This window comes from Dendropsophus ebraccatus, chromosome 1 (genome assembly GCF_027789765.1).
Source record: "Dendropsophus ebraccatus isolate aDenEbr1 chromosome 1, aDenEbr1.pat, whole genome shotgun sequence".
Lineage (NCBI taxonomy): Eukaryota > Metazoa > Chordata > Amphibia > Anura > Hylidae > Dendropsophus > Dendropsophus ebraccatus.
In genome coordinates, this window is record NC_091454.1 from 46,920,517 (window position 1) to 46,947,793 (window position 27,277).

General features: G+C 44.8%; 1 protein-coding gene across 2 annotated transcripts in view; it reads left to right on the plus strand.

The window, feature by feature from the left end:
* LOC138792682 (A disintegrin and metalloproteinase with thrombospondin motifs 2-like) overlaps positions 1-27,277 on the plus strand; it is a 219,319-nt gene that overhangs the window by 62,894 nt on the left and 129,148 nt on the right. The window contains exon 3 of one of the 2 annotated variants that reach the window (XM_069970389.1): positions 1,939-2,092. The exons of the other annotated variant lie outside the window; for it this stretch is intronic. Within the exon in view, the coding sequence (XP_069826490.1) occupies positions 1,939-2,092 (154 nt within the window). The remainder of the gene's footprint in view (positions 1-1,938; positions 2,093-27,277) is intronic. 2 annotated transcript variants of the gene reach the window in all.

Consider the following 27,277-nt stretch of genomic DNA (forward strand, 5'->3'; position numbering starts at 1 on the left):
CCCCATTTCTGTAATAATTCTGTAAATAATGTTTTTATGTTAAACATTTAAGTATTTTTGGTGACATTTATTTTTCTATTATAAAATAATCCAAAGATCTTGCAGTTTTTATTCTCACCACTGGTGCTAAAACTAAGCTGAGCTTCCTGTTGTGTCTGTAGTGATAAGAGAAGACTTCTGTCAAATGATCTGTACAGCATAGCAGCGACGTGTGACACCAGTATAAAGATAGCATCAATACAAGACAATAAGAGCTCCCTGTGGAAGGACCTTTTCAAAGGTCACGCAGTGCGCTCAATGATGTTTTACATTCATTTCAACGGGACAGAGATTGTCTATTGTTGTCTATGTCCTTGAGTCTTGCTGTAAAACATGTCACTAAATGCTGTTAGCAGCAGCCTAGGCAATATGGCAGCCCTCAACAATTTTAAAAAAGTGAAATAAAAAAAGAATGAAAATAGAAACAGAATAGATTAAAAGAGCAACTTTTTAGTATCTGAATAATTGGTAAAATAAAATTTAGATGACACATTCCCTTTAAGTTGTTGGATAAAGTTGTAAACTGACCAAATGTTTGGGGTTAAATCCAAATCTGTTTAAATAGAAAAAGTAACTTAAACAGTCACTGTCATATTTTTTTTGTACAGAAATCAATAGTCCAGGTGATTTTAAGAAACTTTGTAATTGGGTTTATTAGGCAAATCTGCCATTATCTGCATTCAAAAAGCCTTTTCCCAGGTCTCCCCCCTCCCTCCTTTTTTCCATCCACTGCAATAAATCAGGAACTTGTGACTTGTTGCATTAGGCACAACCCTGTCTGTTCTATAGCGAGGGGAGGGGGAAGGAGGGAGTTAGTTGACAGCAGAGAGCACAGAAAAAAGGATTACACAGCATGGAGGTGGGTGACAGCGGTATTCAGAGGTCAGAGTGGTCAGCTGTCTGTCAGAGGAGATAGCCGGGTGATTAACTGTATATTAACTCTTTGTTGTCCTGTTTTGGTGCCTCATCTCTCTCCACCCCTCCCCTCTCCATAAGCAAGCCATGAAGACAGGGGGGAGAGCTTCAAACTGTTTTTTTCATGATAAAAATGAGAACATCTGTCCATTTGTTATGGGTCTATTTTCAAAATGCTACTCGCATGTAAATTCGAGCAGTTATTTGGCACATTTCAAGGTTATATTTATTTTCTTATAACACACATTTGCCCTACACCTGAGGACGCCCCGTTTAGGGGTGAAACTAGTTGTGGTGGCGGTGTGTTAGGTTTTAATCAGCTGCTTCCACAGTTCTTAGATAGAGTAGTCTGCAGCTATTCATTGATAATATACAGTACCACCGGCTGGTGGACATAAACATATAAGTATTAGTGGACTGTGGGAGAGTGTTTTTAACTTTATCACGGTGTTCATATATTTTAGTATATATTAGTTTATTAAAAGTTACGTTTTAATTGATTTACCAGGGGTGATCCGGGGCCCTTTGGGCTAGTGGCCCTTTGCGCTAGTGTGTATTAAGGGTACAAACTCACTGGGCCTATACATCACCTTCTCCCCGCTCCAGCTTGCTTCGGGAGTTCCCGGCACATCCCGTCGGGGCAGCACACTGATTGGCTGAGCAGGCCGTGAAGTGGGAACTTGCAGTGGGATGTGCATCCTGCAGCGAGTTTGTCTGCCCATAGACTGTACAGGGCAGGGGCCTGCAGCGGGTCCCGTTGCAAAATTACAGCGAGAAACTCGCTGTGGATCCGCCCAGTGGGTTTGTACCCTAAATGGCAGTTGCACTTTCTGCTTGTCAGTTCTATCTATCTATAACTTAGATGGTGGGAAGGGTAGTTTTGTACAATGTGAGAAATTAAGTGAGATCATTTACAGGTGCCCACTTTACAAAATTTATGGTCAAGGTGCTTGTTCATGTCTTTTTATTAATTTGTCATTTTAGGCCGGCATGATTCGTACAGACAATGATGAGTTTTTTATAGAACCACTAGAGAATGATAAACAAGAAGAGTATAGTGGCAGAACCCATATTGTGTATCGTAGATCAGCTATCAAAAGATCCATTTCAACTCAGGAGAATTGTACACGGCATACTGGTAAGTTACTGGTCTTTAAAATATACTCATTTTGGTCACCATTCAACAAAATTGTATATTTTATTTTTGTTGTTTTCATGGCAGTCACATCCCAGTTGTCTGTTTTCCTGTATGCTTGAACCTCTCTGCCAGCACTGCCCTGTTGTACTTCTCATTCTCACTTTGTATTCTGCTTATGATCATTGCTCATACATGTGTGTTAGCTTTTCATAATTGGCTCTGGGCATTCTGGATTGAATGACGTTGGTCTTCTAGAACATTTTTATTTTTTTTAAATTTTTTTTAGCAAGATGATCCTGAAGACAAACTCTATTCCATCCAGAAAGTCGTTATTAGTAATAAAAAAAACTATCTAAGAAGCTTTTTGCAAAAATAGTAAAGTCCTTAACCCCTTCAAAACAGAGCCCATTGATGCCTGGGTCAAATTAATGCAATGTTCCTCCCCGCCTTCTAAGAGCCATAGCGCTTTTATTTTTCCACTTACAGGGTTAATTGGGGTGTCACTTTTTTGCGCCATGACCTCTAGTTTTTATTAATATCATATTGGTGTAACAGAAATTCTTTGATAGCTTTTTATTAATGTTTTTTTTCTGATATATAATTTTAAAAAATCAGCAATCTTGGAGGTTTTTTTTTTTCTGTTTACGTGGTTCACCGTGCAGGAACAATAATGTTATATTTTAATAGATCTGACAATTCTGCATGCTACGATATATAATATGTTTTATTTATTTTTTTTAATTTTTTTTATAATGAGCAGGGGGTATTTTAAACTTTTTATCGGGAGGGAGGTTTATAAGGTTTTTTTTATATGTTTCAAAACTTTTTTTTTTTATTACACTTTTTTATTTTCACTTTTAACATGCAATTATTAGATTGCATGTACTGATCTATCCTCTGCCATAGCATAGATCAGTGTTATCGGTGATATATGCATAGAAGCCTGCCTGAGAGCAGACTCTATGCATGGATGGCCGATCCAACAGGACGGACACAAGTGACTTACCCCCGCCCATTGGCACAAGGATCACTCAGGGACAGGAACTTATCCTGTCTCTGAGTACCTTAAACGCCGTGATCGCTATAGATTGCAGCGTTTAGGGGTTATTGGCAAGTAGCTGCGGGATCGCAGCTGCCTGTCATTACCCTGGGCTCCCGGGACACTGATGTGTTTGGGGCCGCTCTCACTGCAGCGGTCCCAAACACATCAAACCCCCTTCAGTCAGAAACGTATATGTACATTCCTACGGCATAGGGTATGTGCAGTAGGAAGGTATACATACATGTTACTGACAGGGAGTGGTTAAACAAAGCATATTCCTTGAGTAAGCAATGACTGACTCATGTATCTTAAAACAGCAGTACTGGCCCCAGTAGCAGACAGAAGGAAGCCTGAAGGCCCTATTACACAAAGCGATTATCGACTGTTACGACTGATAATCATCTTGCGTAATGGAAGACAATATTCAGCCCACATGCACAATGTTAGCTGATCGTTGTCTTTCAACATGTTGAAACATACATGATCAGGATAGCAGCAATATGCTGCTGTCGCTCCATGAAATAGGAGTGGCGGCAGCAGGCCGCCGCTATCTTCTATGGGCTGCCCAAACGATCTAGTGATCAACCAGCCCTCCCCCGCTTTCACTTACCCGCTCGCTGCCGACACTTGTAGTAGTGCCGGCAGCAAGTCAGGAGGGGTCTGCGCTCGCTTGCTCCCTCTTGTCGCCACATGTTATAAGGGCTTAAAGGGGTAGTCCACCCAAAAAAAATTTCTTTCAAATCAACTGGTGCCATAAAGTGCCAGAGATTTGTAATTCACTTCTATTAAAAAATCTTAAGTCTTCCAGTACTTATTAGCTGCTGTATGTCCAGCAGGAAGTGGTGTTTTCTTTCCTGTCTGACCCAGTGCTCTCTGTTGCCTCCTCTGTCCATGTCAGAAACTGTCCAAAGCAGGAGCAAATCCCCATAGAAAACCCCTCCTGCTCTCCAGACTGGAAATAATACAACTTCCTGTTGGGCATACAGCAGCTGATAAGTACTGGAAGGCTTGAGATTTTTTAATAGAAGTAAATTACAAATCTCTGTCACTTCATGGCAGCAGTTGATTTGAAAGAAATTTTTTTTGGGTGGACTACCCCTTTAAGAGTGGCACTGACCTGTCGCCTCTTTCTGCAGTCCATTTTAGTGTCTGTGTTAGAAATAGACTAACAAGCAGTAAACAAAGAGGAAGCGATGCAGAGGGTAGAGAAAGAAAAACTGGCTTAACTGTGTACAGGTAAAGCCAGTCTCATTGCCTGTCATCAAGAAGATCCAGGGAACCTAGAGCAACCTGTGAGAGCCTGAACCTTGAGTCTCGATCCCATATAAGGAAAGAGTCCTTTCTGGTGTCTGAGGGGAAGTCAGGATTGTCAAATAGAGAGAGATCAGTGAGCCGGTTTTGGAGGACAGCACAACCCAGGGCAGCACCCTATCCCAGAGAACCTGGAATGGTAGAGGTTTAGCATGCTGGGTGTGGCCCCTTCCTGTCCAAGGAATAAAGGAGAGGGACCAAGTGGAAAAGGTCGTCCTCAAACTGCACCCATTGCTTGGTGGGGAAAGATCTGCCCCAGTTAATGGCTCTAGAGAGAATTTTGGTTATGCTGAGCTTCCCCAATGTATAGTCTAATGCATGTTCGTGTTAAAATAGACATCTTTAGGAAACTGGTAAAAGAGTCAATCCCGGCACTCATCAGGTAGATTTCTGCTTATTTTATTGGCATAACAAGTGCAGTATGTACAGGAGTACGCGTTTCGGCTATGTAGCCTTCCTCAGCCTTCCTCAGTGGAGCTGAGGAAGGCTACATAGCCGAAACGCGTACTCCTGTACATACTGCACTTGTTATGCCAATAAAATAAGCAGAAATCTACCTGATGAGTGCCGGGATTGACTCTTTTACCTATTCTTGGGATAACTCCTACCACGTGCACCATCGCTACCACAGAGTGCCGTCTTCTATCAATACACCGTATCTTTAGGAAACTGTCTGCAAGTGGCCAGTGCCAGTGCTGTAGCCGTTTCACCTTGTAGCAGAGCAAGATAACTATCAATTACCACTCACTCTGCTTTTCTGTATCATGGCTTACATATATTAGGGGAGATTTGGTATTGCTAATCTTATTAATAGTTAAAATATAAAGTTATATAACTTTTATACAAATGTAAAAAACAAAAAGATTTTTTTTTTATTTGCCACAATACCCCTGTTAAGTTCAACCAATTTGAACATTCTTGTTTACATTTAAAGGCTGTGCAGACCGGACAGATTTCGCAGCTGAGAGTCTGACCCTCTTCTGTGATGTACACACTGGAGTGTTTAGAAGTTTACATATCCAAGACAAAATTTTTAGAGCAGCGTCATTTTTTTAAAAGAAAAAATGAATCATCAGCTAAAACGTGGCTGTTTTTTTATGTGTTTTCGATTGTTATTTAGTATCCCCCGAATAGCACAATTCTGTTTTGTGTATTGCGCCCCTCCATTGTGAAAAGGAAGTGTTCTCCCCTAAATTATAGCTTCAGTTAGATCTACTAGAAACAGTCTTTCAGTCAAGTCATCAAGTGATGAACAAGCGCAGGATGCGTGCCCCACTTTTCACCTGTGAAGCCATGTGTGGTTTTAGGGTAAATTCACACGGGCCTCTCGCACAAGGAATCCGCAGCTAATCCGCAATACACATATTATTTATTATTAATACATGTATTGCGGATTAGCTGCGGATTAGCTGCGGATTTCTTACGCGAGACGCCGTGTGAATTTACCCTTATGAAGATCTGAAGCTATTACTTCAAGTTAGTTTCTAGACATTTCCGCTTTTCTATGGTCTGCCCGCTCTCCAATTTACTATAGACGGCAGTGTCTATTGGAAAATATGGCAAAGTAGCCTTAGGATTAGCAGATAATGTGAAGTTAAAAGTAGGTGGTTGTTTTCAATTAAGAAGATGAAACTCAGGTGTGAGTGGGCAACCTGTTTTCATTTAAAGATTAGGGATCTATCAAAGTCTGAACTTCACAGCACATGTTTGTGGAAGAGTATCATGGCATGAACAAAAGAGATTTCTGAGGGTCGCAGAAGAAGAGTTGTTGATACTTACCAGGCTGGGAAATGTTACAAAACCATCTCTAAAGAGTTACAGTCCACAGTGAAATTTAAGACCAGTATTACCCTCTGCAGCTCTGGTCAACCAACAAATCTCACACCAACAGCAAGCCATAGAATTGTCCAAGAGGTCACAAAGCAACCCACGGTAACCTCAAAGCAATTTACAGCCTTTCCTACATTAGCTAATGTTAATGTTTTGAGTTCATTAGGTATGGAACAATGTTTTGTGGACAAATGAGATCAAAATGAAAGGTTTCTGAAAGTGTTCTGGAGAAAGGAAAATATTGCAGTCAAGCATGAAAACCTCATACTATCCGTGAAATAGGGTAATAATATGGTTGGGCCTGTATCTGGGCCAGGGCAGTTTGCCATCATTGATAGAACAATGAATTCTAAATTATACCAGGGAGTTTTAAAGGAAACGGTCAAGACATCTGTCCGTGGAGAAAGGCAATGACCCTAAGCACACAAGTATGGAAAAATAATGTTTTGGAAAGGCCAAATCCAAGTCCTAACCTTAACCCCTTAAGGACCGGTCCTAAAATGGCCTTAAGGACCGAGGCAAATTTTATGAATATGACCTGTGTCACTTTATTCATTAATAACTTCGGGATGCTTTTACCAATCTGGCTGATTCTGAGATTGTTTTCTCGTGACATATTGTACTTTACATTTCTGGTAAATTGGAGTTGATACTTATAACGAATCTTTATGAAAAAATCCAAAATAACGTGAAAAATTGCATTTTTCCACCTTTGAAACTTTTCTGCTTATACAGAAAATGGTTATGCCTCATAAATTATATATTAAATAGCATTAGCAACATGTCTACTTTATGGTGGCGGCATTTATTAAACTTTCATTTTCTTTAGACAATGGAAAGCTTAAAACATTAGCAGCAAATTTCCAAATATTCAGTAAAATTTCAAAATCAGATATTTTTAGGGACCTGTTAAGGTTTAAAGTGTATTTGAGGGGACTGTGCGTTAGAAAGCCCCACAAAGCACCCCATTTCAGAAACTGCAACCCCTAAACTCTGCAAAAGCATATCCAGAAAGTTTTTTAACCTTTTAGGGGAGTCACAGAAATAAAAGCAAAAAAGTGCGTAAGAAATTAGAAAATTTTAATTTTCTGTGCAGAGATTTTATTGTAATCCAATATTTTTCATAATTATAAACTTATTACCAGAGAAATGCACCCCAATACTGATTGCCCCGTTTCTGCAGTTTATAGAAATACCCCATATGTGGCCCTAATGCGCTATTTGACGCAACCACAAGCCTCAGATATATAGGAGCGCCTAGTGAATTTCAACGCCTCTGTTTTATTTGGTCATTTTTGACTGTACCACTTCAGGTTCGCAGAGGCTCTGGGGTGCCAAAACCTAAAAAACACCCCTAAAGGGACACCATTTTAAAAACTACACCCCTCAAGGAATGTAACAAGGGGTGCGGTGAGCATTTGGACCCCACAGGTGCTTCACAGATTTTCAGAACAATGTGGCGTGAAAAAAGAAAAATTTATTTTTTACACTAAAACGTTCTAGCCTTTAATTTTTCATTTTCTTAAAGGGATAAAAGGAAAAAAAAACACAAAGCGTGTAGTGCAGTTTCTTCCGAATACGGAAATACCCCACATGTGGACATAAAGTGCCAAGCGGGCGCAGGACGAGCCTCCAAAGGGAAGGAGCGCCAATTGGCTTTTTGAAGCTGAATTTCACTGGAATGGATTTCAAGGGCCATGTCGCATTTACAGAGCCCTCGTGCTGCCAAAACACTGGAAATCCCCCCACAAGTGACCCCATTCTGGAAACTACACCCCTCAAGGAATCTAACAAGGGGTGCACTGAGCATATGGACCCCACTGGTGACTGGCACAAATGTGGAACAATGTGACGTGAAAGTGGAAATTTTCATTTTTTCACTTTCACGGCACAAATGTGCCCCGTCATTAAGGGGTCCATATCCTCACTGCACCCCTTGTTAGGTTCCTTGAGGGGTGTAGATTCCAGAATGGGGTCACTTGTGGGGGGTTTCCGGTGTTTTGGCATCACAACGGCTCTGTAACTGCCACATGGCGTTCATAATCCATTCTTGCCAAATTCAGCCTCCAAAATCCAAATTGCGCTCCTTCCCTTCGGAGGCTTGCCCTGCACCCACATGGCGCTTTATGTCCACATGTGGGGTATTTACGGACTCGGGGGAAATTGCTCTACACATTTTATGTGATTTTTTTCTCTTTTAACCGCTTGTGAAAATGAAAAATTCAATGCTAAACCAACATTATAGTGTAAAAAATTTAATATTTTATTTTCACGCCACATTGTTCCACATTTGTGCCTGTCACCAGTGGGGTCCATATGCTCACTACACCCCTTGTTACATTCCCTGAGGGGTGTAGTTTCCTTAATGGGGTCACTTGTGGGGGGTTGCAACTGTCCCGGCAACACAGAGGCCTTTTTTTTTTTTTTTTTATTTAAAGTTTTTTTATTTTCAAAGACAAGAAAAGAAAGTATACAATACAAATGGGAACTCGGGACGGCAAGTCCCTCTGGGGGGTAGGGGTAAATACAAGGAATGATGTAAATGCACAGAATGCAATCGTAATCGTGAACTGTAACAAAGAACAGTAGGAATGTCAGCATCCGTAACATGACTAGAAAAAAACGGGATCAGTATTCCAGTTGATCTCAGCATAAGTCATTACAAAAACAATGTACTATCATATGCAAGCTGTACTGCAGAGATAGGAGAGACAGAAGCAAGAAGACGACAAACAAAACACACCGGACAGGAGAGGACAAGACAACAAGAGGATCATAAAAGAGAGGCTGTCCCTGGCGGCAAAAGAGGGGGGGGGGGCACTCTTCGGGCAACTAGGGACAGAAGGACGGTTTCAGGCCATGGCGGTTCTATAAGAATCAGAATCCAGGAATAGGAGCCATTGGCCCCAAGTGGCCGTGTACCTCTTCATTGCTGCCGGGGTAACAGCAATGAGGTCCTCCATGTGATGTGTCTGGGCTATTTCCGCAAACCATTCGTCAATAGTCGGAGGGTCGACGGATTTCCATTTCCGAGGGAGGACTGACTTGGCAGCTTGGAGCAGATGGCGTGCCAGAGATTTTTTGAAGCGCGACTGGGCTGTGGGGAACATGAAAAGCAGCGTCGCTTCAGGGGTATTAGGGATAGTGATGCCGGTAATTTCCTTAATGAGGCGCAAGACCGTGGGCCAAAATGACCGCAATTTGGGGCATCCCCACCAAATGTGTGTCATGGTGCCTCCCACGCCCCCACAACGCCAACAAATGTCAGGGACCAAGGGGTACCAGCGATGAAGGGCAGCTGGAACCCGGTACCAACGGGACAAAATCTTATAACTGGTCTCCTGTGTCTTACATGCCATAGTAGCTTTGTGAGATAGATAAAAAGCCTTTGACCATTGTTGAGGCGTAAAAGTTTTTCCCAATTCTGTCTCCCATGCCGAGCAGAAGGAGGGCAGATGGTCCAGTCTAGAGGAGAGCAACAGTTGATAAGAGAGAGAGATGGCATGTGGGGGACAGGAAGGCGCCACACACAACTTTTCAAAGTCCGACAACGTATTATGGAGAGCGTGAGTACGTGAGGTGGTCGTGTAGAAATGCTGCAGTTGAATATACTCAAACAGGTGTCTGGACAAGGGGGGTGCGGAGGGGAGAATGTCGGATAAGGGTAACAGTGCTCCCCGTTTGACCACGTGATAGAAGCGGAGAGGGGTGTCCCTGGGCGTGCCTAAGAAGGTCCGGGATATACCTGGTTGAAAGTCAGGGTTATCTGTGACGGGGGTCATAGGACCGCGACTATCCAACAGAGCACAAGGAGACCCGGTGGCCGGTAAAGATGCAAGAGTATGGCGAGTTGTGTAGGACAGAGGTGTGCGGTCTGCCAAGGTAGGGGACCATGTCCATGGGAGCGTGGACAAAGGCCGAGGGCACTGGGCCTGTGCCAACCGTACCCACAGCTTGGAAGTAGAATGATGAAACATGTCCAAGATCCTCACGTGGACACAAGATAGATAATAAAGGCGGCAATCTGGCAGACCAACCCCCCCCCCGCATCCTTAGGACGAGAAAGAACCACGCGTCTGATTCTGGGACGGCCAGGGGACCAGACGAAGGAAGAAAAGCAATGCTGCACTTGTTTCCAAAAGGAAACGGGGATGCGGACTGGGATGGTCTGCAAGAGATAGAGCAGTCGAGGGAGAAGGGTCATTTTCAGGATATTAATTCTCCCGAACCAAGAGAAATCTTTCTTGGTCCAGGTTGTCAGGTCCGTTTGGAAACGGCCTAACAGAGGCAGGAAATTAGCATCAAAGAGTTGGGACAATGTGGGGGGGGATGCGTATGCCCAGGTATGATATGCTTGCGGGGGGCCAAGCAAATGGAAAATTTTCCTGAAGAGAGCGCACCGTGGCGCTGTCCAAGGAGACATTGAGGGCTGCAGATTTAGCAAGGTTAATTTTAAAATTTGACCATACACCAAACCGGTCTAGTCGAGACATAAGGGAAGGGAGGGACAAGCGTGGGTTTGTGATATAGAGCAAGAGGTCGTCCGCGAAAGCGGAGCATTTATACTCGTGGGATCCAATGGTGATCCCCCGTATGTCTGGGTCAGAGCGGATGGTGGACATTAGATTTTCCATGATCAGGACATAAAGGAGGGGGGACAGGGGGCACCCCTGTCTCGTTCCATTGGAAATAGAAAAGGGTGCCGACAACGTGCCATTGATTTTCAACTGAGCGGAGGGAGTGTTATAAAGGGCTAGAATTTTCGAGAGGAAGGACGGGCCTATGCCCACACGTTGTAGGGTTTGTACCAGGGAGGACCACGAGACTCTATTAAAAGCCTTCTCGGCGTCTAAAGAGAGAACCATCAGGGGTACATTGTTAGATTGAGCGTAATGAATTATGTCTAATGTCTTGAGAGTATTATCGCGGGCCTCCCTCCCTGGTACAAAACCCACTTGGTCCGCATAGATGAGATCCGGCAGGTGTGGGTTCAGCCTGTTGGCAATTAGTTTGGCATAAAGTTTCAGGTCCACATTGAGGAGGGAGATGGGCCTGTAGCTCCCGCAGGTCTGCGGGTCCTTCCCCGGTTTAGGAATAAGGGCGACATGGGCCATAGTAGTGTGTTGCGGAAAGGGGACGGTGTCGGATATGGAGTTGAAGGCCGAGAGCATGGTGGGGCCTAGGGATTCCTGAAGCACTTTGTAGAATTGGGCTGTCAGGCCGTCTGGGCCCGGGCTCTTCCCTCCCGGGAGTTGTGCAATAGCACAATTGAGTTCGTGCAACGCGAACGGCTCCTCCAGGGTTACTGCCGTATCGCTGGAGATCTGAGTAGCAATAGGAGGGGGAGAGAAGGGCTCGGGCACCGGGGCCGGGGGTTTAGGAAGATTATAAAGGGTAGTGTATTAGGAATGGAATGTGGATGCTATTTCCGGGGTGATATGGGTAGTTACATTCGCAGTGGTCCGGATACAGGGGATATGCGATTGCGCCAGTTTGTCCCTTAAAGCCCTCGCCAACATGCGTCCACACTTATTGCCATTTTCATAAAATTTACTACGACAGGACTGCAATAGACGGCCCCACGATGCCTCAAAGAGGCGTTTAACCTCCGAGCGTGCAGCTTGTAAGTCCCTCAGAATCGGGAGAGACAGAGCATGTTTGTGGGCGAGCTCAAGGGAGGAAACCTTAGCAAGCGCTTTTGTCAGGGAAGCCGCCTTCTCCCTCTTAAGTCTGGAACCGTGTTTAATGAGGACTCCTCGGAGGACACACTTGAGAGCTTCCCATTGAATAATAGGGGAAGTAGTATCCACAGCATGATCTTAACAAAAGTGCGTGACCGATTGTTTAAGGTCAGCAACACAAACGGTGTCCAAGAGGAGGGACTCATTCAAACGCCAGGTCGAGTGAGGTTTGGACAGGAAAGGGAGTGTGAGGGAGCAGAAGACAGGGGCATGGTCTGACCATAAAATGTTGCCAATAGAGGTGTAGGAGAGCCATGGCAGGGCACTATGCTGTATGAGAATGTGGTCAATGCGACTATAAGCCCCATGGGGGTTGGAATAGAAACTATAGTCCCGATCAGCTGAGTGCGACAGCCGCCAGGCATCATAAAGTTGCAGCGACAGAAAGGCTCGCTTGACCCTCTTTATGGCCGCGTAGGAGATAGACGATCGACCCGAGGAGTTATCCATAGACGGGTCCAAAGTTAAGTTAAGGTCACCGCACAGGATTACAGTCCCCTTGACCACAGGTAGTGACAGCTCAATCAGATGGGTGAGAAAGGAAACCTGGTCATGATTCGGGGCATAGGCATTGATAATAGTGAAAACGTGACCATTAACAGATAAGGAGAGGATAAGGTACCTAGCCGCCGGGTCTGTAATGCAGTGAAGGATCTGGCAGGGCAAATTCTTATGTATGGCAATAGCCACTCCCTTGGTTCTAGCCTCGGGGTTGTTAGAGAAAAACCACTGAGTGTAATGTCTATGACGGATAGCGGGGGCGTGGTTGACCTTGAAATGTGTTTCCTGTAGACAGAGGACATGTACCTTTCTACGGTGGAAGTGATGTAGGATCTGTGATCGCTTCCCGGGTGTGTTCAGTCCCTGCACATTAAAAGAGGCAACATGAAGGTTCGCCATGGGGTGCGGGCAAGGGGCGTTACGGAGAGGGCCGTGGAGACCCTAAAGAAGGGCCGTCAGGGACAACAGACTCTGGAAAAAAGGAAAAACAATTAGTGAAGGACAAACAGGGGGGTGGGGTAGGAAGGTGGGAGAACACAACACGAGTACAAATATACAAGCAGTAAGGAATAAAACTGCAGCGTATTCTCAACAAAAGCACAGCTGAAGGGCTACCAAACCAGAGAAAACTCGGGTTCGGTGTCCCACCTATGGGGGGAGAGAGGCAGACAAGTACCGCATGCACGGTGCAGGGGGCTCCTCACAGACCTTGAGGAAAGTATGTTAAGGCAAACAAGCAAAACTTATGACTAACGGTTAAACATGGATAGAACTATGAGGGTTGTACCAGATATAGAACAGAACCTGCCCAGGGGAGGCAGAACAGAAAAAGGATGCAATATAGCCCTATTTGAGGGGCTTATAAGGGACTAAATCCAGGAATATGTAGTGGCTAATAGTATTATAAGTGATAACCAGCATGGCTTTACTAAGGACAGAAGCTGTCAAACCAACCTGATATGTTTCTATGAAGAGGTAAGTAGAAGCCTGGATGGCGGCGCGGCTGTGGATATCGTGTACCTGGATTTTGCAAAAGCGTTTGACACAGTTCCTCATGGACGTCTGATGGGTAAGTTAAATTCTATCGGTTTGGAAAATTTAATGTGTAACTGGATTGAAAACTGGCTTAATAATCGTACCCAGAGAGTGGTGGTCAATGATTCCTACTCCGAATGGTCCCCGGTAATAAGTGGTGTACCCCAAGGGTCAGTACTGGGCCCTCTTCTGTTTAACTTGTTTATTAATGATATTGAGAATGGAATTAACAGCAATGTTTCTATCTTTGCAGATGACACCAAGCTTTGTAGTACAGTACAGTCTATGGAGGATGTGCAGATGTTACAGGATGACTTAGACACACTGAGTGTTTGGGCGTCCACTTGGCAAATGAGGTTTAATGTGGATAAATGTAAAGTTATGCACCTGGGTACTAATAACCCACATGCATCATATGTCCTGGGGGGAGTTACTCTGGGAGAGTCGCTGATGGAGAAGGATCTGGGTGTACTTGTAGATAATAGACTACAGAACAGCACACAATGTCAGTCAGCTGCTTCTAAGGCCAGCCGGATATTGTCATGCATTAAAACAGGCATGGACTCACGGGACAGGGATATAATATTACCGCTTTATAAAGCTTTGGTGCGGCCTCATCTGGAGTATGCCGTCCAGTTTTGGAATCCGATTCATAAAAAGGACGTTCTAGAACTGGAGAGGGTACAAAGACGGGCAACTAAACTAATAAGGGGAATGGAGCATCTTAGTTATGAGGAGAGATTAAAAGAATTACATTTGTTTAGTCTGGAGAAGAGACGTTTAAGGGGAGATATGATTAATTTATTTAAATATATAAATGGCCCCTACAAGAAATATGGGGAAAAGATCTTCCAGGTAAAACCCCCTCAAAGGACAAGGGGGCACTGCCTACGCCTGGAGAAAAAAAGGTTCAATCTCCGGAGGCGACAAGCCTTCTTTACCATGAGAACTGTGAATCTGTGGAACAGTCTACCACAGGATCTGGTCACAGCAAAAACAGTAGAGGGCTTCAAAACAGGGCTAGACAAGTTCTTAGACCAAAATAATATAAATGCATATGTATAGAACCTATCACCCCTCCCCCTTCCCTGTATTCATCCCCTCCTTGGTTGAACTTGATGGACATGTGTCTTTTTTCAACCGTATTAACTATGTAGACAGATGTAGGGGGCAATATGAACAAGGTGTCAAACAGCAACAATCACTGTGTTAGAAAAGAGAGCATCGAAGGTCCCTCCACGGGAAGCATCTGCGGTGATCCATTTCAGATGGCTCCATCTCATTTGCGCGATGACTCTGAGGGCCGAGGCGCAGGGGGCGAGGATCTACGGGGCCCGTGGCGACGTAGCGATCTCGGAGGGAGTCCTTGAGTGATAGATGCTGGGTCTCTAGGTGAGAGAGGTCTCTTGGCACCCCAGGTCGAAGAGAGGAGGGAAGGCCATTTCGGGAGAGTGAGGCCAGTGATGTCAAGGTCCCTGAGGAAATCCGGAACATCAGCGGGGGCCCGTAGAGTGAGGGTGCGGCCATTCCGGCGGACAGTCAGCGCAAAAGGATAGCCCCAGCGAAAGGGTATATTGCGGTCTCTGAGAATGTCCAACAGGGGGCGCAGGGCCGCTCTCTGAGCCAGCGTGTGTCGGGAAAGGTCAGGCAGAATGAGGAGATGAGCCCCCCTATACACCACAGCACGTCTTTTGCGGGCCCTCAGGAGAATTTCTTCCTTAGTGGAGTAAAAATGAACCCGACAGATAACATCCCTGGGGTTCTGGTCATCTCGACTGGGTGGGCGTAGCGCCCCATGCGCCCTATCTAGTTCAATGTGTGTGTTAGGCGGCTGCTCCAGGAGATCGTTAAAAATACCGGAGAGAACAGCAACCAGGTCCGATGAAGCAATCTACTCAGGAAGCCCCCGGATCCGCAAGTTGTTCCTCCGATTGCGGTTTTCTATATCGTCCATGTGTTGCTGGAGGACAAACAGTTGGTCAGTATGCAAGTTCACAGTGGACTGTAAGGCAGACAGAGAGGTGGATGTGGTCTCCTGAGCGACCTCCAGGTTATCCACTCTGGTGGAGACCGCTGTTAATTCAGTAGGAAACTGCGCAAACTCTTGCTTGCACTCGTCCACCAGTTGTTTAGCTAGAATTGAGATGTCACTCCTAGTGGGTAAGGATTGAGTAAGGATCTTGAGATCCGCCAGAGATGCAGGTCTACTATCATCAAGGCCAGAAGTGCAGGAGGAGGACAAATGCAATGGTAGCTCCTGGGTACAGAGAGGAGGGGGCTGTGTAGCTTGTCTGAATATCGGTGGGGTGCCAACCAGGGAAGGAGGAATTGAGGGGTGAATGTCCAGCAACAGTCCCTTGGGTGGAGAGGAGCCTGCAGGGGCATGTACTAAGGCCACTGTGTGACCAAGTGCGGCCTGATTACGTGCAGGGGAGCCCCCCCACGAGGATCCTGAGGACCATGCAGGGGATAAGCCACCCTGTGTGCCCACCGGAGCTAGGGCAAGTGGGGGTGCGGGGGCTCCCTGGCTGAGGGGGGAAGAAGTGGGGGGGGAGAACCATGCCAAGTCCTGGGCAGATTGCACCCATACGGGCGCCGCTGGGTTCAGTGCTGCAGCAGGGGGTGCAGTGACGGCCGCTTCTGGGGCAGTGAGGGGGGCGCCATCTTGGATTTGGGCCTCAACCTGCCGGGGGCTGTTATGAGGAGAGGGGCAGGAGGAGAGGGGCGCCAGACAGTGGGCACAGTCTAGAGGTACCTGATGGGGCCCCGGGCGCAGCTCTCCCACGGCTGATGGCGGTGTAGGTAGCTCCTGTGTCGCGTCTCCCGCGCCGTGCGTCCGGGCAAGATTGCCACCGGAGCCTGGAGGGGATGGTGAGGGGGAAGGGCGGGAGGCCTGTGCCGGATCCCCGTGGCAATGTTGTGGCCGGGAGGAGGCTGCCGGATCCTCCGGAGCGCGGGCAGCAGTGGATGGGGTGGCTGGCCGTAAGCGGGCCGCTGAGGGGGTGACGGGCACAGGGTCCTCATGGCGGCGGCCATCTTCCTTCCCCTGCAGCTCCGTCATCTGGTGTGAGGATGATGCCTCTGGCCGGAGGAAATAATGGCCAATTTCCCCCTGGGATGAGCAGGCACGGGTGGAGGAGCCTCCCCTGAGCTTTCTGGAGGTTTTCCCCATGATTGAGGTGCAGGATGCCTTTGGATGGTGAATGGGCCTGGAGGAGCTCTGCAGAACACGTCCTCACAGCAGCATGGCTAGACACGCCCCCCCACAGAGGCCTTTTAAATGCAACATGGCCCTCGAAATCTATTCCAGCCAAATCCAGCCTCCAAAAGCCAAATGGCGCTCCTTCCCTTTGGAGGCTTACCCTGCACCCGCATGGCGCTTTATTTCCACATGTGGGGTGTTTTTGTACTCAGGGGAAATTGCTCTACACAGTTTGTGTTTTTTTATCTTTTGACGCCTGGTGAAAATGAAAAAATCAAGACAAGATCAATGATTTAGTGTAAAAATGTAAAAAAAAATTACACTAAATGTTGGTCTAGCCTTGATTTTTTTCATTTCCACAAGGGGTTAAAAAGAAAATTAATGCAAAACGTGTAGGGTAATTTCCCCTGAGTACAAGAATACCCCACATGTGGACATAATGTACCATATGGGCACAGGGCAAGCCACCAAAGGGACAGAGCACCATTTAGAGGCTGGAATGGAGGATGGAGGCCATGTCGCAATTACAAAGCTCCTGTGCTGCCAGGACAGTAGAAACCCCCCACAAGTGACCCCATTCTGGAAACTACACCCCATAAGGAATCTAACAGGGGGTGCAGTGAGCATATGGACCTCACTGGTAACAGGCACATGTGTAGAACATGTGCTGTGAAAATAAAAAATACCATTTTTTTCATTTTCACGCCACAAATGTGCCCGTCACCAGGGGGCCATATACCCGCTGCCCCCCTTATTAGATTCCTTATGGGGTGTAGTTTCCAGAATGGGGTCACTTGTGGGGGGTTTCTACTGTCCTGGCAGCACAGAGGCTTTGTAATTGCATCATGGCATCCTCTACTGGGAATGGCGGCCATACCTATTTAGCTGGGGAAAAGGGACAATTATTAATTTATTTGGGGGTATTAGGCCAATTATTAGTTTATAAGGTTGAAAATGACAGTTGTCCATCAAATTCAACCTGTGTTGATCCAGAGGAAGGCAAAAAAAACCTCGTAAGGCAGACGACAATAGCTTCATCACAGGGGAAAAATTCCTTCCTGACTCCATAATGGCAATCAGAATAATCCCTGGATCAACGTGACCCCTGAAATAGGAATAAGGTGAAGAATTTAGAAAATGTAGATCTCCAATGACGTGTGGTGCGCCTTGAAGCGATCCAGTATGCAGAGGCCGGGGTGATCAGGACAGGTGTTCATCTGGGGGCATCTGGGGGTGGATTTGGGTGTCCCTTCCTTCATACACTGTAATGGTACATGTACACTGCGAAATGGCGAAGGATAACCCTCAGCTTGCACCCGCCGGCAGACTGATGCAGGCGCGCATCTCCGCTCGTGTCACACTCCATTCTATGCACGGGCGGAATCAGTGTTCATTCTCTGGACAGACGATGGAATCCGCCCGTGCATAGGATGGAGTCTGACACGAGTGGAGACGCGCGCCTGCATCAGTCTGACGGCGAGTGCAAGCTGCGGAATGCACAGAGGGTTATCCTTCACCATTCCGCAGTTTGCACGTACCCTAAATCTGTAAGTGTACCCTGAGGTACTCTCACAGACTTTGTAGAATTTCACGCCATACCGTTAACTCTTATTGGGATGGTACTGGCGGAAAAGACGTGTCTGGGGGGCAGCGTACGATACGCTACCCCCAGACAAGTCACTGGATGATGAGGATGAATGGAGTAAAAAGGATCCCTCCATTCATCATCACTGGCTGTTTAGGTGTCGGAGGCAATAATAACGTATGCGTCTGACGCTGAAAACACCCTGGGGGCCATTTTTATACAGGGATTGGTAAATGGGGTATGTAAATGTGTAGTGGTGTAGTGTAAAACTTTATTTTGTGTAATGTAGTGTTTTTTTTACTTTTTTTTAAGAGCAGGTATTTTACACTTTGGGGGCACTTATATCGCCGTGATCAGCCAGCCGATCACGACGATCGGGACCGTGGCATCGGGCCACCATTACTTTTATCAGTCCGCCATTTTTTTCCGGATCAGCCAATAGCGGCGGTCGTCAGCACGAGGGTGGGGGGGGGGTGGTTAACCACCCCCCGTGCCGACAAGCTAGGACGGCCTGCTATACATTATAGCAGGCCATCTTCCCCAATCGCTGTGTGTGTACCCACTGTGCAATCCTTTGTTCTGGCTCTCTGCTGCCCGCTAATCTCGCTCCTTCCCCCTCCTCCCTCCCCTCTTCATAGACCAGACAGATCCTGCTGATGAAAAAACAGTCGAGATTTCCTGATTCTGAGGAGTGGATGACAGAAAGGAGAGGAGGGAGGGCACTGGGAAAAGGCTTTTTACATGCAGATAATGGCATATTTGCCTAATAAACCCAATTACAAAGTTTCTTAAAATCGCCTGGACTATTGATGTCTGCAAAAAAGATTTTTAACAACAGTGACACTTTAACCCTTTGAGGACGAGGCCCAAATTGACCCAGTGGACCGCGCAAATTTTGATCTTAGTGTTTTCGTTTTTCCCTCCTCCCCTTCTAAGAGCTCTAGCACTTTCAGTTTTCTATCTACAAGCCATGTAAGTGCTTGTTTTTTTTACAGGAATAGTTGTACTTTGTAATGGCGTCATTGATTTTACCATAACATGTATGATGGAATCCCAAATATATTATTTATGAAGATCTAAATTGGTGAAATTGTAAAAAAGAATGCAATATGGTAAGGTTTGGGGGGTTCCTGTGTCTACGTAATGCACTATATGGTAAAAGCAACATGATACTATTACTCTATAGGTCAGTCCGGACACAACCATATGCAGGTTACACAGATTCTCTAATGTTATATATTTTTTTTTAAATGAAATCCTTTTTTTTGGCAATTAATTATAAATGGGACTATTGTGACGCTTATAACAGTTTTATTTTTTCACCTATGAGGCTGTATGGGGTGTCATTTTTTTCCGCCATGATCTCTAGTTTTTATTAATACCTTATTTGTGAAGATCGGACGTTTTGATCACTTTTGATAATTTTATTTTATATATAATGTAACATTAAATCGGTAATCCCCTCACTTTTTCCCCTATTTTCGTGTACGCCGTTCTCCGTTCGCAATGACGCTTGTAATATTTTAATAGATTGGACAATTACACACACTACGGTATATTATATGTTTATTTGTTTATTTATTTTTATATGTTTTATTTATATAATGGGAAAGGGGGGTGATTTCAACTTTTATTGGGGGAGGGGTTTTGGGGTAGTGTGTTAGTGTTTTTAACTTTTTTTTTTACTTTTACATACACTAGTGTGATAACACACACTGATCATTGCTATGCCATAGGCATAGCATTGATCACTGTTATCGGCGATCTGCTCATTAAGCCTGCCTGTGCAGGCTCAGTGCAGCAGATCGCCGATCGGACCGCACGGAGGAAGGTGAGAGACCTCCGGCGGTCAGTTTAACCGATCGGGACCCCCGCAGTCACACTGCGGGGGTCCCGATCGGTAAGTGACAGGGGACTCCCCCTGTCACTTACACTTAAGTGCCGCAATCGCGGCTTTTAAGGGGTTAATGACACGCGTCAGCGCGATCGCTGCAGCGTGTCATTACCGGTGAGGTCCCGGCGGCTGATTGCAGCCGACCCCCACCTGCTATGAAGCGCGCTCCGCTCCGGAGCACGCTTCATAGCGGGAGAACCACCCAGGACGTACAGTTACGCCCTAGGTCGTCTGGGGACAGACTTTCATGGCATAACTATATGCCCTGGGTCGTCTAAGGGTTAATGCAAAAGAAATGTTCTAGAAGGATCTGAAGCGGGCAGTTCATGGGAGTAAAACCACCAACCTAATAGATATTGTAAAGCTGTTTTATATTGACGAGTGGGATAAAATTCTAAGCAGATGTGCAAAATGTATAAACAGTATCCAGAAATTGTAAGATGCCGTTATCGCTGCACAAGGGGGTCATGCCAGATACCAAAAGCAAAGGGTCACATAGTTTTGCCAATTACAGAAATTGTCACTGTCCTTTCAAATAACTTTTGCCCTTGGACAACTTCTGCCATGAATTAACCTTTTTTTTGACTTGTAATTAGTAAAATTTATAAAGTCTTGGCTCCTGGGTATCACTTTCCTGCAATGGATTGTCCATTACCTGGTAGTATACAATCCAATTCTGAAATCTGGATGTGGGCAGGCAGGGCCAGGCTCTAATATTACCAGGGTGTATGAGTATTTGAAAGCTGAGCTGTGATTGGTTGCTATGGGCAACAAAAAGAATGGGTTGAACAGAAGAGAGAGGAGGATTACATGTCAGGAGGGTGGCACAATAATCATGGTAGGAACTATAGGGTAGATTTATAAAGCTGTCCAAAAGTAAGAATCTATTATGTTGCCCATAGCAACCAATCACAGCTCAGCTTTTATCTTGCCAGAGCTTATGAGTATTTGAAAGCTGAGTTGCGATAGGCAACAAAGGATATTGGGGAGATTTGTCAAGCTGTTTTAGGGTGGATTCACACACAATGGATCTGCAGCGGATCCTTAACTGTCATTTTCAATGAGATTCCATAGTATGTAAAAGACAGCCCCCTAACCCCCCACGGCCCGATACATGCTTTACCGGGTCCACACTCCGGCTTGCTTCTGGCGTCTCCTTGTGCTCAGCCAGACAGAGCATTGCCCGTCGCAGCGTACTGATTGGTTGAGTGGAATGTCCAGACACCGGGAGCCCCCGAAGCAAGCCGCAGTGCGGACCCAGTAATGCATGGCCCGGGCGGAGGGGGGGGGGGGTTTGAGGGGGCAAACTTTTACATACTATGGATTCTGATTGAAAATGACAGTTAAGGATCCACAGTGGATTTCGCTGCCAATTCCGTTGTTTGTGAACCCACCCTAAAACAGCTTGACAAATCTCCCCCAAAATTCTTTGTTGCCTATCGCAGCTCAGCAACCAATCACAGCTCAGCTTTCAAATACTCATAAGCTTTGCTATGGGCAACAAAGTAGATTCTTTCTATTGGACAGCTTTATAAATCTACCCTATAGTTCCTACCATGATTATAGTGCCACCGTCCTGACATGTAATCAACCTCTCTCTTCATTATACAGTAGTCAGCGGCAGTAGCATTACCTGGAGGCATCTTCTTGATACTTCTGCTCCTTCCTGGGGTCTTGTATACATTTTACACCGTGTCATTACCAGACACGGTAAGATATACGGCTGTTAAAAAGAACATGGGAAATCTGAGTTTAATGACGTGGTCAGCAATATTTTACTCTTCTTTATATTAGTATTTAAGCTGACCTTTATTGACACAATATATCTGTAAAAACGAGGCAAGAACTGAAACATGGACTCCTGAAAAAAAGCTTGACAATGCAGGATTCAGAGTTATCTCTTCTTCCCACAAACCAGCTGTTCCAAGATTCTTTTACATAAATCGTCCAGAGGCCAAACATTCCTAGTCTGTGGCTTCTGCTTTTTAGCCAAGTCCTAATCTTAGGCTTTGTTTTTCTTCTTCATGTTTTGTGCATGCATTTACTGTGCCTTGCTATTAACTGTTTTGTGGTGTGGTGTATTATACACTATGGTCGCTTGAAAAAGACTAGGGAAGAGTTGAAAAAGACTAGGGAAGAGTAGAAACATTGCACCTGTGCTTTGTGCAAATAAAGAATGTGAAATCTTCTACGTGGACGTTGTGCGGCTGTCCATTTCTTTTATGTTATGGATATTTGGGATGGAATCCAGTCTACAACTGATGCTGCATGCACAGGGTTTTGATTAAGTGACTTTGTGTTGATGGAGTCTGGAGTCTTCACTGCAGATTCTTTTCTTATAAGTCTCTGCAATGTGGTTTTCCTCTGTTTTTACTCAAAAATTAGTATAAGGACAAAATGTTCTCTATGTCAGTGGAGTAAGTATTTACACCTTCTGAAATTGCACTGACAGCTAAGCCTGAGGGAATGGTCAGACATGATCACAACCTTTTAAATACTGCGTAAGACCACATCCGCCTGGTCCACATATAACTCTACAAGGATGTCCTTGAAGAGTCTGCAGCTACATGAAAATCATGTAGCTGCAGGAGTAGGTAATCTCTGCCACTCACATTTATTTGTGCAAACAAGGTGTTTGCACAAAATGTGATTTTATTTCTTAATGTATGTTTTTTTTTTGTGGTCTGCGGCAAGCTCACAGAGGGGACAAGAAAGGAGGCTGCGCACAGAGGAAACATACTCCGCATTTATTACAGTGGGGGAGGGGAAGAGAGGAAGGACAGCAAGCTTTGGGCCCTCCTCAAGGCATTGGACATTTGTTGTGTCCAAATTATTTTACTTTGCCAGTTAAAATAACGTGTGCTCCTCTTAAAATCTCTGAATGCACTCAAAGCAGTTGTCACTGCTGCCCCCTTTCCCTCATGCTACGTTTCTGAGTTGACTGTGGTGAAGGCAGTAGGCTAGAATGCTGGGCAGTTCAGGTGCAGTGCTCGAGCGGCCGTAAATAATGATAAATCAGTCGTGGAAGGAGGCCATACCTTCTCCTTGCCACGCCCCGTCGCTCCCGTCCGCCCTTCAAGCAAGTGGGGTTATGGCTGGTGTACACCAGGGAGAAGGCAAGAATCTCCACCTTTCCCCTAGGCTACGCCAGAAACGCATCTGTGATAAATCTCCCCCTTGATTTTAGACATTATTCACAAGGCTGAATTACAACTTTGTCTGCTGGATGTTCTGCTCCAAGAATGAAAAACAAACAAACAACTTTTGACATGCCCTAGAGACATACAATGTTGAACAGCGACCTCTAAGTGCCAGGACTTACTGCACAAACTCCCTCCAGCGTACACACAATAAAAACCTGTTCTAAAGATTTTTTAAAAACGAAATTTTCTTGGCAAACTATTTGATCCAAGAAAAAGGGCTATCTCATGCCAAGGTGATCTGAGAGATGGGCCTTCTCTACTTATTGCCTCTCTTGGGCTGACATTAAACCTACAAACTAATCTCCAACTAACCTCGGCTTAAAGGAAATATATTATCAAAAAATTACTTATTTAAAAAAAGATGTTTAAAAAAAATGTTTTAAGTTAAACATAAACGTTTTCATTCTCACCACTGGGGCAAAAACTAAGCGGAAACTTCCTGTTGTGTCTGTTGTGATAAGAAAAGGCTGATGTAAAGTATACAGCATTGCAGCAATTGCAGCATCACAGATGAAAGCAGGTTCACACCGAGCACATGTGACAGACGTGAAAGAGTCTGGAGACGCCATGGAGAGCGATCTACTTCCTGCAATATCCTTCAGCATGACCGGTTTGGCAGTGGGTGAGTAATGGTGTGGGTTGGCATTTCTTTGGAGGGTCGCACATTTCTCCATGTGCTCGCCAGAGGTAGCCTGACTACCATTAGGTACCGAGATGAGATCCTGAGACCCCTTGTGAGACCATATGCTGGTGCGGTTGGCCCTGGGTTCTTCCTAATGCAGGAGAATGCTAGACCTCATGTGGCTGGAGTGTGTCAGCAGTTCCTGCAAGATGAAGGCATTGACGCTATGGACTGGCCCGCCCATTCTCCCAGCCCTAAATCCGATTGAGCACATCTGGGACGTTATGTCTTGCTTCAGCAACCAACGTCACGTTTGCACCACAGACTGTCCAGGAGTTTGGCAGATGCTTTAGTCCAGGTCTGGGAGGAGATCCCTCAGTAGACCATCCACCACCTCATTAGGAGCATGCCCAGGTGTTGTAGGGAGGTCATACTGCCACATAGAGGCCACATACAATACTCAGCCTCATTTTGACTTGTTTTAAGGACATTACATTAAAGTTGGATCAGCCTGTAGTGTTTTTTTTCCACTTTAATTTTGTGTGCGACTCCAAATCCAGGCCTCCATTGGTTAATACATTTAATTTCCGTGTATTTTTCTTGTCAACACATTCAACTTTGTACAAACAGAAGTATTTAATGAGAATATTGTACAAAGAATAGCAGTGTACATAGAAACAAATGGGGGAGATTTATCAAAGTAGAATTGTTTCAGTTCCCCCTAGCAACCAATCAGATTCCACAGATTCTTTAAAAAAAAAAACCAAAAGGTGGAATGTGATTGGTTGCTAGGGGTAACTAAGACTATTCTACACCAGATTGATAAATATCCCCCAAAGTGTCTAAGTGTTGAGCGAGTCAATACAGGTACAAAGTGCATGGAATCCGCAGGGATAGAGAGTAAAAAGTGAGAAGACAGCAGAAGGGGAGACAAATTTAGGGAATGTTATAAGCGTGCCTGAAGAGATGAGTCTGGCTGCTACATTCAGGATACACTGCAGAAGGGAGAGTTTAGAGAAACCCCCTATCACTGAAACATGTAGATTAAAACATAATTCACGATTCGCCCGTGAATTTATAGGGGCAGGATTCGGTCTACTGCGTCCTTGGCACTACAGTATTAGACCTGACACCTGTTATGGGGAACCGTGAGTGGCTCGAATGAGCCTGGGCTTGTCATGTTGCACTGATTGTCGTCGATTCTGACACTTTTTGAACCTGACTTATGATGTGTGTATTGGGTGACACTTGCTGGTTGATTATTAGTTTTTTAGTGCTTTATTTGTTTGCCACTGATATATCATTGTCCTTGGTGACACATTTGTTTGAGAAGGTGGTGGTGTAAACCCCATTGTCGGCCATTGTGCATCTGATGTTGGTCTCCTGATTATCCCAGAGGGGAAAAACGCGTAGAGACCGTGGTGGCAGATAGGTGCCACCATTTAGAAAGTAAAGATTGTGTGTGTTTTTTGTTTTTTTTGTGTCTGAGGGGTTGATTTTAATGCCTTAGGGCGGAGCACTAGTGTTACAATTCACATAGTGCTTTGTAGTGATTAATCTCACACTATTTATTCATACATTTTGAGATTATTTAAGAACATGTTTTTAATGCATATCTAATAAAGTATTTAGTCTTAATCTACATGTTTGAGTGATAGGGTGTTTTGTTGTGCATGTAGAGATCTACTTACCCATTTAACCATACAGTGATTAGAGTTTAGAGAAAAATGACCGATTAGTAGGGAGTTACAGTAGTCAAGACGAGAATGGATCAGGATGACCGTAAGAGTCTGAGCTCTATCAGTGGTAAGAAATGGGCAGATTCTGGATATGTTTTTGAGGTGTAGGTGACAGCATTCTAGAGCTCGAGCTTAGTATGAGATGTCAGGTTTACATTGGTTAGAGGTAGGAAATACAAGGAGTTCTGTTTAAAAAAAAAATTGGGTTAGAGTAATAGAGAGGTCATAATATCATCGAGGGCGGATAGACAGTCACTGGTGTTTTTTAGGAAGAGGTGTATAAGAAGTGGAGATGTAAGCACTTTACTCCTCACTGTGATCTTTGTCTCACTGCAGGAGAAGCTCTCCCTAGCCAGACTAACAATAGAGACCGTTTCTTGCAAAGAAACTGAGACAGTAGCACACAAATCTTCATTTATCTATATATAATGTAAGATTTAGAACTGATAGAACTTATGAAGATCAAAATATAATGTACAAGTATGATCAGATACTGTTACTAATTTATAAAAGCAGCAATTTTGTTTGCCAACTGTGTGTTAGTATTTGGTAATCATAGTTTATTAATTAGATGGTTCTCTAATTAGAGCAATATGTAAATAGCCTTTGTTCTGTTTGGAGATGACATTGATATAAGCCACATGGATCCCAGATCACAGTCAACTGAATGCAGTTGAAGAGGGGCCAGTTAAGTTGCCAGATCAATTTTACCATGAAGAATTAATTGCGATAATGTTTATCGAAAAGATTTTATAAGCGACTTAGACTTTTTTTCCTTTCAATTTGGCAGCATACACAGACCTCACCAGTCCTTTATTGTTGCTGCTATTTAGGCCAACCACAAATTTAGTCGTCATTGTCAGAAAAAATGGCGCCTTCAAATTGCATCGTTAGGGAATGTGGTTAATAGGAGGGATAGCAGGCAGTATTACCGGTTGTAAGAATTATAGAATTGGCAGGTGTTGGCCGTTTTTTTTTTTCCCTGCACTGTACAGATTCACAAAAAACATGTACCAGTGCTACTGTTAGTCTGACAAGGCAACAATATCACGTTATCAGTAAGGTGAAGAGTCTGTTTGGTCAATGGAAGAGTCTCAAGAAGAATGCTAAATAGTGACTAAAACCTAAGAATCCAAGGAGAAGGAATTTGTTAATAAACTTGAAGATTTGTCTGTCTCTCATGCTGATGCCATGAAACCTATAAAACTTCAGGAAGACTGTGACTTCTTGCTCGCTCAAAGAGGAAAGAAGCTGGTCAAGGAAAGAAGATTTATGAGGAAACTGTGCCAGTTCAACAGTCGACAGCATTTGCTGAACTTAGCAGTAGTAGTAGCTTCTAGTGATGTCACGATACCAAAATTTTGAGTTTGATACCGATACTAACTTTTTTATTTCGATACTCAATACCGGTTCGATACTTAGTAAAGTATAAAAAAAAAAACCCCAAAAAACCCACAGTGGTAGAAATATAATACCCCCT